The sequence below is a fragment of the Macaca nemestrina genome, chromosome 2 (genome assembly GCF_043159975.1).
Source record: "Macaca nemestrina isolate mMacNem1 chromosome 2, mMacNem.hap1, whole genome shotgun sequence".
In the NCBI taxonomy this organism is placed as follows: Eukaryota; Metazoa; Chordata; class Mammalia; order Primates; family Cercopithecidae; genus Macaca; species Macaca nemestrina.
The window spans coordinates 185730512-185743573 of NC_092126.1; the positions used below are offsets into that span (position 1 = coordinate 185730512).

General features: G+C 36.1%; 1 protein-coding gene across 6 annotated transcripts in view; it reads right to left on the reverse strand.

Annotated features, from left to right (window-relative positions):
- The window catches only part of LOC105477432 (ARF like GTPase 6), a 38321-nt gene that overhangs the window by 18853 nt on the left and 6406 nt on the right, over positions 1-13062 (reverse strand). For all 6 annotated transcript variants that reach the window (XR_984667.3, XM_024791438.2, XM_011733916.3 and 3 more), the window contains 2 exons: positions 3007-3068; positions 2542-2610 (listed from right to left, as the gene is read on the reverse strand). Coding sequence is in view for 5 of the 6 variants with exons in the window: in XM_024791438.2 (XP_024647206.1) it covers positions 2542-2610; positions 3007-3068 (131 nt within the window). In the remaining variant the exon portion in view is untranslated. The remainder of the gene's footprint in view (positions 1-2541; positions 2611-3006; positions 3069-13062) is intronic.

Below are 13062 nucleotides of genomic sequence, written 5' to 3' on the forward strand. Positions count from 1 at the left end.
CCTTTTTCCTTATTTATATAAAGAATATGTTATATATTTCAAAAGGAGAAGAAAGATACCAAAAAGACTGACAATGGTGAATTTATGAACAGTGAGATTTATGGGAAACATGTTTTCAATATTCTTTTCGATATTTTCCAAATTTAAAATATGTATATTCCTTATATTTTTGCATACTATTATCTTTTTATGTTGTAAAAACAGTATGTAAAAATTACATAATATTATTATGGCATCATATATGTTAGAAAGTAAATGTCTCTCTTCACCAAAGAGGATGTGAAAAAAAAGAAAAAAGAAAAGAAAATTAAAGAAAGTAAACTTCCCTTATAATCCTACTATTCCAAAAAAAATGCTACTAATGGTTTGGTGCATAATCCACTAAGAACTTTCTTCTTTCTATATATACCAAGTACATATTTATAGTAAAGATAAATACTGATAGTAACATTTTTACATAATTGATATAAAAATGTTATAAATAACGCTAACATAAAACCTTCTATGTATATTTTTTGCCTATAAGCCCTGGTCATAGAATACTTTTCTAAAAGTAAAAATGCTTGCTGTAGGTTATAAACATTTTTCATTTTAACGGATATCAATAAATTACCCCGAAAAAGATACTACATTCTCACAGGAGTGGCTCACTTTGACAAGAGCAGACTTTATTAATCTTTGTAACCTTTTTCAGTCTAATAGATCAAGATGTACTTTTTTTTTCACAGTTAGAAAAATATGAAAATAGAGAAAGTAAATTTACTTTTATTGTTGATTTTTCAATAGTAATCATATTCTCCATTCAATCTACAATGTAACCACTCTATTCTAGAATTCATAATTTCATCCAAAAACAGTATGAAGAAAAAAGGAGTTAAAATCAAATAAAAACAAACTTTACTTTCCTACTATTTTCTCTCTCTATATATTTCTGTAATTAAAATTAAAGTATTTTTTAAGTAGCTAAATACATTTTTAAAAAGAAATCATTTATCAACTAATTGGAGGAGGAATTTAAAAAATCCTGTACTGAAAATTCAGGTTTCCTAAACAAACAAACAAGAAACACATAAAACACATCTCCCTAAGGAATTTAATGCAGAATACCACAAACATGCCACTTTTCCTTTTCCAAACTAACCCTTGTGTCTGAAGTACTCTCTTTTCTCTCTCTCTCAGAAGTCTTCTGGATCTATGATTTAAATAGGCCTTCAATTTATTGAAGGACTCATTGAAAAAAAATTTGAATAAATCTCCTCTGGTTCATATCCCAAATATATACCATATAATGTTTAGTCTCACATTATTAGGAAAGAGTTAATCTAAATCTAAATCTTATATGGTAAATATCACATACCATTTCAAGGCAGGAGTTCATAATCACAAAAGAGAGTTTAGTTAAGAGATACCGTTTTGAAGTTTCAGACTCTAACAGTGAATTACATTGCTCTTAAATGGAGTCCTAACAATATTAGAAGCTAATGAATTAATTTATATTTATTTTAATACCATATGCAAATCTCCAGAAGGTATAACACATTTCGGTCCTAGTAACTTGACAGCCATTAGTCTACAGTATAGTCATCCCTTGGTATTGTTGGGGGATCAGTTCCAGGATCCCTTTCAAATATCAAAATCTGCAGATGCTCAAGTCTCTTATATAAAATGGCTTAGTATTTGTATATAACCTATGCAAATTCTTCCATATTCTTTAAGTCACCCTAGATTACTTGTAATACCTAATACAATGCCTACACATGACCTTGTTCATGTGCTTTCAATATAGTAGTTTGTGTATGGCAATTTAAGTTTTCCTTTTTGGCATTTTTTCCCCCAAATATTTCTGATCTACAACTGGTTGAATCCAGGAATGCAGAACCCAAGGACATGAAGGGCCAACTGTAAATTAGTGAGCACTTGACTTGCATATGCTGAAAAATAGCTCATTTTAAATTATTCATAGAACAATGGATCAACTGTTAGGCAACACTGTTATTTTTAACTAAATTTAGTCAATAATATTTACTGGGTCTATATGCTGAGCATCATACTAGGTCTTGAGAAAATAATATGAATAATGAATAATCCCTTCCCTTGAGGAGTTCACACTTCCACTAGGGAGGCAGCTATGGTACATAACTTCAAGACATGGTAAGTATGATTACAGAGATAGAAATGGACAAAGTGCCATGTGAACAGGAGGGACAAAATAACTGGGCAGAACAGTGAAACTTCAGAGGAGATGACTTTTTAGCTGATATTTAAAGCAGGAATATGTTAACCTTAAACTGAAGTGAAGTAGGATAGAATAGGGCATTAAAAACAGAGAGAATAGTACGTGCAAAGGCCCGAAGTCATGAAGGACCTGAAGCATTTGACAAACAATGTTGAGTCTGATTACATATTTTTAAAATTAGGAAATGTTCATAAATTACATGAAAAAAAAGCCAAACAACTAAGTCATATAATTCTTTGGATTTCTAATTATTATTAGTTGCAAAATAAAAACATCTAGTTAGCAACATTCACAGATGTACTTACTTATAATAGTGTTCCCAGAGATTTCTGTATCTTCCTTGACCTGACATGTCAAACACTGTAAATGATAAACTACAAAGAGAAGCAAAGCATGACTACATTATAAACTAACTAAAGCATAACTTTTACTTAAAATTTTAAATTACTTACAATCAAAGAAATTATCCTTCATATGCAATATTCAACATGGGCCAATTTACAAGTAAAAGTTCTATGAAATAAATGTATTAATATAAACATGATTTTGCAATAAATAACATAAAAAACTTCTTTGCTAGTGAAGTTATCAGAGTTTGTCTAAACTCTAAATTCTGAAAAATAAACCAACCATAGTGATAGAAATACGTTAATACCTATGAGATTCTGAAACAACAAATAACTTTCTCTAAGGGTAGGAAGAATGACCAGGTAGACCAATATTGTTATTTTTCACTAGTAACTTTTTTGTTGAGGGATAAAGTGGATTACCTGGATGATTTGAATTTCTCTATGCTGAATCCTATTGTTGGAAGGATATTTTGAGATTGAGCCTTTAAGAGAAAAGACAAAGTTCAGAAATTTACAATGACCAGAGATGAGTTTTCCTCAAGTTAAAGTATCCACATTTTCAGTTTCTAAAATCTGTCACTAAGGAGATGACAGGATTTAATAAACTAATAATTTTTTCAATAGGATCACTCTGTGTGAATTCTTTATAGAAGTTCAAGGTTTACTAATTATGGATCTGCATAATGTTTATTCACATTTGTGGCTTGTGGCATGTTACCAAGGACATAAGCGTTTTATATATGGTTTAATAAGTCACCCTGAGTTCACACGTAGGACTTTCTATTTTTTTTTTTTTTTGAAACAGAGTCTCGCTCTGTTGCCCAGGCTGGAGTGCAGTGGTGCAATCTCGGCTCACTGCAAGCTCCACCTCTTGGCTTCACACCATTCTCCTGCCTCAGCCTCCCAAGTAGCTAGGACTACAGACACCCACCACTATGCCTGGCTGATTTTTTGTATTTTTAGCGGAGACAGGGTTTCACTGTATTAGCCAAGATGGTCTCAATCTTCTGACCTTGTGATCCGCCTGCCTCGGCCTCCCAAAGCACTGGGATTATAGGCGTGAGCCGCCGCGCCCGGCACTTTCTAATCTTTCAACACATACTTATTGAGTTTGTGTACGTTCCAGACTGCCCTCATGTGTAGATGGTTCCTGCCTTTATGGAGTTTACAAGCTAGAAGAGGTAAATAGCAATTGAAAAGCTAAGCAACAAATGAACACAATTTTGAGCAGAGATAAGTGCAAAAAACAAATGTTTTGGGGGTGGGAGGCAGCAGAAAGGAGCTGGAAGGTGGCATGGAAGAAAGGTGCTCAGGAATGGTCTCTTTGAGGAGGTGACATCTGACCCAGGAGTGGATGACAGGAGGGGAAGAACCATGACAAGTTATTGACAAAGAACATTCCAGTTAGAGAACTATGTCAGTGCAATGATCCTGAGGAAGGAAGGAACTTGCCACTGAGGAAATGCAGAAAGCCTAAATGTCTAAAGTGTGCTGGGTAAGATAAAGAGCGATGTGTTGAGGTAAGAGACGTAAGGGCTTGAAGGCAATGATAAGGAATTCTGTGTGGAGAAGAGAGTGAAAGGGGGTTAGAGTAGAGTAGCAGACATGTTGACAAGTCCCACTGACGATTAAAATGTATTATACTAACAATCTAACTTGTTAAATGTCTCCTAGCACTTTCACCAGAAAAACTATTCCTCTGTTTGAATAAAAATATATCCACTTGCTGATCCAGATGCCTAGAAGTTATTATTGACTCCTCCGTTTTTTTACATTCTCTATGTAATCACGCTCTACGCTTTTTGGTTCTATTTCACTAACTTAGTTCAGACCCTTATCATTTCTTGCTTTGAATTACTGTACCAGCCTCCTAATTGCTCCTACTTGGCTCTGCTACCTTCAACATGTTACTTATTTTTTCTAAGCCTAGTTTTCTCAAATGTGAAATATGTTATTACTATCCTTAACTCATAAACTTATCATGATAACTACATAGGTTAATGGATGTAAAATACTCAACACAGTAAATGCTCAACAAATGTCTGCTATTATTATAATTATATGCTCACTGATTTCAGTCTCATCCCCAGTTCTTCCCATATTGTCATTATAACTTTAAAAAAATTTTCCTTCAGTTCATCTTGTTGCTTTTATTGAAAAAACAATACAGGGAAAAATTTTGCCTCACACTGTTACATTCACTCTGGTAGTCTACTTCTGGGAAATTTAAATTCAAGGAAAGACAGAAGCTCAAACTTCACTGGAGCTTGGTCACCTTATAGCATGGTAATGCGCTAGAAGAAAGGCCCTCCAGAGCTGCCCTTGTTTTGCCTTTCTGAAGTTTGTTTACTTAGCTTTTTCCTTTTCCTTCTATCCATTCCAAGACCTGATCTAGTATTTTTCCAAAAATATATTTTTGTTTATGTAAGACAAAATTCATTTCCTGCTACTAAGATTCCTGCCTCATACCCTGGGGTTCCTTCATTTCAGAACAACCTTTGCAATAAGAAGTTTCCTAAGTTTTAATGTTCCCCCAACTTCATTATTTTGATTTTAAGGACTTTAAATGTGCCAATCATGTGACAAAATCATCAGCTACTACTATGAGGAAAAAGATAACAATAACAAAATAGGAAGCTAAAGTTTAAAGAAGTCTCAACAGGGTTATTAAAATGTAAAATGTTATTAAAATAGTAACCCTGTCTTCAATGAACTGTAATTAGAACGTTTCCCTAGCCTCCCCATGATCACCTAATTTCTTCACAAACTCTTTTTATTTCCAGAGAAACTTGCTATTTTACTTGTAGGAATAAAATTAATAAATTTTCTTTTCTTTCCATCATTTCAAAAGTTCTAGTAGAAAGCAATCAGGAAAAAAAAGAAACTTCACAAGTTAATCAGGATAGAACAAGATATGTGAGCAATTGCTTCTAGACTAAAGTGGAACTCATTTTCCTCCAATGTATTCTAAGAGATAGTTTACAATATCAGTCTCCCTCTGCTCTATCCAAGAACAAATACATTTGGTCATTCTGAAAATTGGACAGGGAATGGCACAAAGTAAACGAAGAGTATAGGAATTACAGTCTGCCCTCTGTATCTATAGCTTCTAAATTCACAGGTTTAGCCAACATGAATTGAAAATAATAATTTAAAAAAGATAATGATACTATTTAACAATAAAAACATTACGAATGTATAAATACAATAAACACTATTTGCATAGTATTTACATTGTATTGAAGTATTATTAGTAAACTAGAGATGATTTAAGGTATATGGGAGGATGTGCATAAGTTATATGCAAATACTATACCATTTAATATAGGTAGGAGGGTGGAAGGGGGTGGGTGGGAATGCGTGTCCTGGAACAAATCTCCTGTGGTTATTGTATTGCCTGAGTGGAACAAAACATTCTAGACAGGTCAAGGATACACCAAAATAACCAGGAAGAGAATAAGATTTCTGAGAGAGATCCTGTTTGGTTAGTTTAAGTCTGATAAAAATGATATTCTTGGTGGTATCAATCATAATCCCCTGGCCAAAAATAAATATTAAAAAATCATTCAACAATCCACTCATCCAAAGTGCCAAGCATTATTCTAGGTATCTGAGATTCAGTGCTGAACAAGAGAAAAACCTATGCTCTTTTATAATGAGAGAAATTTAATAAGCAAGTTATCAAATGAATATGCAAGCTATCAACTGAGCAATTTTAGATTGTTTTAAATATTAAGAATAGGGTGGCCAGGCATGGAGGCTCACACCTGTAATCCCAGCACTTTGGGAGGGCAAGGCGGGTGGATCACCTCAGGTTAGGAGTTCAAGACCAGCCTGGTCAACATGGCGAAACCTCATCTCTACTAAAAATACAAAAAAAGTAGTGGGGTGTGGTGGCACACACCTATAATCCCAGCTACTTGGGAGACTGAGGCAGGAGAATCACTTGAGCCCAGGAAATGGAGGTTGCAATGAGCCAAGATTGTGCCACTGCACTCCAATCCGGGCGACAGTGCGAGACCCTGTCTCAAAGAGAAAAAAAAAAAAAAAAAAGAATAAAAATAAGAATAAGGGTAACATCACCAAAATTAAGTAGAAGCAAGAAGCAATTAGGCTTCAATATCTCCCACAGAAAACCAAAAACAAATATCCAGTACTAAGATTAGCACAAGTAATATCCCTTAAGAAAGGAAGAAAGGAAAATAGGAGCTACAAAACAACCAGAGAAAAATTAACTAAATGGCAATACTAAGTCCTTACCTATCAGTAATAGTATTAAATGTAAATGAACTACATTCTTCAATTAGAAGACATAGAGTGGCTGAATGGATTTAAAAAATTAGACCCAACTATGTGCTTTCCACAAAAAGCTCATTTCATCTATAAAGATACACACAGGCTGAAAAATGAAATGAACAAAGACATTCCATGTAAATGAAAACCAAAAAAGAGCAGGAGTAGCTATACTCATATCAGATAAAACAGATTACAAGTCAAAACTATAAAAAGAGACAAAGTAAACTACTATATGAGGGTAAAGGAGTAAATTCGGAATGAGAATATAACAATTGTAAATATATGTGCCTCCAACATGGGAACACCGTAATATATTAAGCAAACATTAATAGAGCTAAAGGGTGAGAAAGATTGCAATACAATAACAGGAGAGGACTTCAACACCCCATTCTCAGTAATAGATCATTCAGACAGAAAAATCAACAATAAAAGAAATCCAAGTTAAACTGAACTTGAGACCAAATGGACCTAATAAACGTTTATAGAACATTCCATCCAACAACTGCAGAATATACATTATCCTCATCATCGAATGGAACATTCTCCAAAACAGATCATATGTTAGACAACAAAACAAATCTGAACAAATTTTAAAAGGTAGAGATCATATCAAGTATCTTTTCTAACCACAATGGAATAAAACTAGAAATCAGTAACGAGAGGAACTTTGGAAACTACAAAAACACACGGAAATTAACATGCTTCCTAATATTCAATGGGTGAATGAAGAAATTAAGAAGGAAATTCAAAAGTTCTTTGTGATGGTTAATGCTAAGTGTCAACTTGATTGGATTGAAGGATGCAAAGTATTGATCCTGGGTGTGTCTGTGAAGGTGCTGCTAAAGGAGATTAACATTTGAGTCAGTGTGTTGGGAAAGGCAGACCCACCCTTAATCTGGGTGGGAACAATCTAATCAGCTGCCAGTGTGGCCAGAATATACAAAGCAGGCAAAAAAAACCTGAAAAGGCTAGGCTGGCTTAGCCTCTCAGCCTACATCTTTCTACCATGCTGGATGCTTCTTGCCCCTAAACAAGAGACTCCAGGTTCTTCAGTTTTGGGACTCGGACTGGCTTCCTGGCTCCTTAGCTTGCAGATGGTATATTGTGGGACTTTGTGATCATGTGAGTTAATACTACTTAATAAACTCTCCTTTATATGTATATCTATCTATCCTATTAGTTCTGTCCCTCTAGAGAATCCTGACTAATACAGATTTTGGTACCAGGAGTGGTTCTAGAGGAACAGATTAAGGATGGAGTTCTTTCACTGGTTTGGGGGTTTCTGGAGTTGGCTGCTTAATATGATTAGACCTCAAAATGCTAAGGATTCTACTTTTAATAGTATGGAGAACACTGTTAGTCCTTGGCATGAACTGTTTAGAGAGTTATGCAAAATAAATGCCTTTGACACTCCTGATTCACTGCTCGTGAGAGGCATGGAGTTTAGTGACTCTATACATAATACCTTTGACCATATGTGGAGAACCAAGGAACATAATGAAGTTGGTTGGTTACTCTTAAGTTCACTGCACAAAGTAATGAAAGAAAATTATGAACCCAGGGATTGTAACTCCTGGCTTCAGAAGTAGATACTCAAATCTGTTAAGATTGCCCTGAGTGGGAGTCTTATCTCCTGTAGAGAAAGAGCTGAAATTGTGGAAAAACAGGCACAAGTTCTCATATCAGTTGCTGACCTGCAATGAAAGGTGCATGCTCAGCCTCGCCAGGAGCCTACTGTTAAAGTGAGGGCATTGATTGGAAAAGAATGGGACCCTGCAATTTGGAATGGGGACCTGTGGGAGGACCCTGATGAAGCTGGGGACACTGAGCTTATAAACTCTGATGAACCTTTTTTGCCAGAACAAACAGCTTTGCCATTCCCAGTAGTGGCAACATCCCCCCCCCACCCCTGCTGCCATCAGCCTTTCCACCTTTGTCTGAGGAGATAAATCCTGCACTGCCTGGGCAACAGTGATGACATCCCGAGGCAGTTGCCAGGCAAGATAATGTCGATTCTCCTCAAAAGCCACTCTCAATACTCCTACCTGCTTCTAGAACTATAACTAAAGTCTTGGGGGGGCCCCTAGAGGTGAGGTTGAGAGTGTGATCCACAAGGTGGTGCACTACATTCAAAAGGAACTGCTTGAGTTTTCTAATTTATATAAACAGTAATCTGGAGAACAGGCATGGATGGGTATTAAGAGTGTGGGATAATGGTGGAAGACACAGAGTTGGATCAGGCTGAATTTATTGATTTGGGCCTACTAAGTAGGGATTCTGCATTTAATGTTGCAGCTCTGGGAGTTAAAAAAGGTTCTAATAGTATTTGCTTGGTCAGCTGAAATGTGGATTAAAAGGTGGCCCACTGTGAGCAAGCTGGAAATGCCTGATCTCCCTTGGTTTAATTTAGAGGAAGGGACCCAAAGGCTTAGGAAGATTGGGCTGGTGGAATGGATTAGTCACTTTAGACCTACTTATCCCAGCTTGGGGCCGGGGGTGGGGTGGGTCTAGAAGATATACCCTTGAGCAGTGCTTTGTGAAATAGATTTGTGAGGGCAGCACCTGCATCTTTGAAGAGCCCTGTTAATGGCTCTTCTCTGTATGTCAGATCTAACAGTGGAAGTGGTACCACTTACCATTACCCCTAGTGATCCACTAGCAAAATTTTTGCTTTCTGTTCCCATGACATTACGTACAGCTGGCCTAGAGGTCTTAGTTCCAGAGGGGGAATGCTACCACAAGAAGATACAACAATGATTTCATTCAATTGGAAGTTAAGATTGCCACCTGGACACTTTGGGCTCCTCCTACCTTTAAGTCAACAAGCTAAGAAGGGAGTTACAGTGTTGGCTGGGGTGATTGTCTGGGACTATCAAGATGAAATCGGACTATCACTGCACAACGGAGGTAAGGAAGAGTATGCATGGAATACAGGAGATCCATTAGGGCATCTCTTCGTATTACCATGCCCTGTGATTAAGGTCAATGGGAAACTAAAAGAGCCCAATCCAGCAGGACTACATATAGACCAGACCCTTCAGGAATGAAGGTTTGGGTCACTCCACCAGGAAAAAAACAAAAACAAAAAACAAACAAACAAATAGGACCTGCTGAGGTGCTTGCTGAAGGCAAAGGGAATACAGAATAGGTAGTAGAAAAAGGTAGTCATCAATACCAGCTATGACCATGTGAACAGTTACAGAAACAAAGACTGTAACTGCCATGAGCATTTCCTCCTTTTGTTAAAAACATGTTTGTGTATGTATAAACTTGTACTATAAAAATATATTCATTTTATTTTCTTTTTCCTTTATCATGTGACATAAGATTTACTAACTTCATTTCAGCATTTAAATTCTGTTGACTTTATGTAATAGCATTTGGGTTGGGGACTGGTGTATTTCTGGTTGTAAGAAGGATAGTTGTATTATGTTAGGCGTAATTATGACCTTATTATTGTCCTTATTTGAACATTATGTATGATCTCAGGAGACGTGTATTGACAAGGGGTGGACTTGTGATGGGTTAATACTGTCAACTTGATTGGATTGAATGATGCAAAGTACTGATCCTGGGTGTGCCAAAGGAGATTAACATTTGAGTCAGTGGGCTGGGAAAGGCAGACCCACTCTTAATCTGGATGGGTACCATCTAATCAGCTGCCAGTGTGGCCAGAATATATAAAGCAGGCAGAAAAATGTGAAAAGGCTAAACTGGCTTAGCCTCCCAGCATACATCTTTCTCCCATGCTGGATGCTTCCTATCCTTGAACATCAGACTCCAAGTTCTTCAGTTTTGGGACTCAGACTGGCTTCCTTGCTCCTCAGCCTGCAGACAGACTATTGTGGAGCCTTGTGATTGTGTGAGCTAACACTTCTTAAGAAACTCCCCTTTATAAATATCTATCCTATTAGTTCTGTTCCTCTAGAGAACCCTGACTAATACCTTCTTAAATGAAAAGGGAAATACAACATACCAAAATCTATGGATACTGCAAAACCAGCACTAAGCAAGAAGTTTATAGCAATAAACACACATATCAAAAAAGTAGCGGCCGAGAACGGTGGCTCACACCTGTAATCTCAGAACTTTGGGAGGCCAAGGTGGGCAGACCACCTGAGGTCGGGAGTTCGAGACCAGCCTGACCAGCATGGAGAAACCCTGTCTCAACTAAAAATACAAAATTAGCAGGGTGTGGTGGTGCATGCCTGTGAGCCCAGCTACTTGGGAGGCTGAGGCAGGAGAATCACTTGAACCTGGGAGACAGGTTGTGGTGAGCCGAGATTGCGCCATTGCACTCCAGCCTGGGAGACAAGAGCGAAACTCCATCTCAAAAAAAAAAGTAGCAAGACTTCAAATACCCCAGTGATGCACCTCGAGCAACCAGAAAAGGAAGAACAAATCTAACCCGAAATTAGTAGAAGGAAATAAATAAAGATCATAACAAAAATAAATGAAAGTGAGACTAAAAACATACAAAAGATCAAAGAATCAAAAAGTTGGCTTTCTGAAAATATAAAATTGAGAAGACATTAGCTAAACTAGGAAAAAAATGAAAGAAGATCCAAATAAACGAAATCAGAACTTAAGAACGAGAAATAACAACTGATACCACAGAAATACAAGGGATTATTAGAAATTATTATGAAAAACTATATGCCAACAAATTGGACAACATAGAAGTGGATAAATTCCCGGACACATTCAACCTACTGAGATTGCACCATGGAAAAATAAAATACCTGAACAGGCCAATAATGAGTAAGGAGATCAAAGCACTAATACAAAGTCTCCCATTAAAGAAAATATTAGGACCTGATGGCTTCACTATGGAATTCTACCAAACATTTAAACAACAAATACTAATTCAACTCAAACGATCCCAAAAGGTAAAGAGAAGGAAACACTTCCAAACTCATTTTACAAAGCTGGCATTAATCTGACACCAAAACTAGTCAGGAACACAATGATAAAGAAAACTACAGGCCAATATCCCTGATGAACACAGATGCAAAAATCTTCAACAAAGTATCTTCACCGAAACTAGTCAGGAACACAATGACAAAGAAAACTACAGGCCAATATCCCTGATGAACACAGATGCAAAAATCTTCAAACAGTTGCTTCAGTAGCAAACTGAATCTAACAACCTACTAAAAAGTTCATTCACCATGATCAAGTAGGATTCGTCCAAGGGATGCAAGGATGGTTCAACATATACAAATCAATATACGAGCCCATAACATTAATAGTATCATGGACAAAACCACATAATCATTTAAATAGATGTTGAAAAATCTTTTGATAAAATTCAACATCTCTTTATGACAAAAACTCTCAACAAATTGGATTAGAAGAACCATACCTCAAAACAATAAAGGCCAAATAAATGACAAAACCATGGCTAATATACTAATGTTATACTGGTGGAGCTAATATACCGAATGGAGAAAAACTAAAAGTCTTTCCTCTACACCTGGAACAAGACAAGGATGTTCATTTTCACCACTTTTACTCAAAAACAATACTAGAAGTTCCAGCCAGAGCAATTAGGCAAGAAAAATGAAGGTCATCACAGTACTGGAAAGAAAGAACTCAAATTATCCTTGTTTACAGATGACATGTTCTCATATTTAGAAAAACCTGAAGACTCTACCAAAAATACTGTTAGAACTGATAAAGAGATTCAGTTAAGTTTCAGCATACAAAAGTCCACATATAAAAATAAGTAGCATTTATATACCCCAAGAACAAACAATTTGAAAATGAAATCAAGAAAGTAATCCCATATATAATAGCTACAAAAATATAAAATACTTAAGAATAAATCCAACCAAAGATCTCTACAATTAAAACTATAAAATACTGATAAAAGAAATTGAAGAAGACATAAAAACATGAAAAGCTATTCTATCTGTGCTCATGGATTGAAATAATTATCACTGTTAAAATATCTATACTACCTGAAGAGATTAATAGAGCAAATGCAATCCCTATGAAAATACCAATAACATTCACAGAAATATAAAAAGAATCCTAGAATTTATATGAAACCATAAAAGACCCCAAATAGCCAAAATAATCCTAAGCAAAAAGTACAAAGCTGGAGGTACCACACTATCTGACTTCAAACTATACTACAAAGCCATGATAACTAAAACAGAATAGTTCTGGCATAAA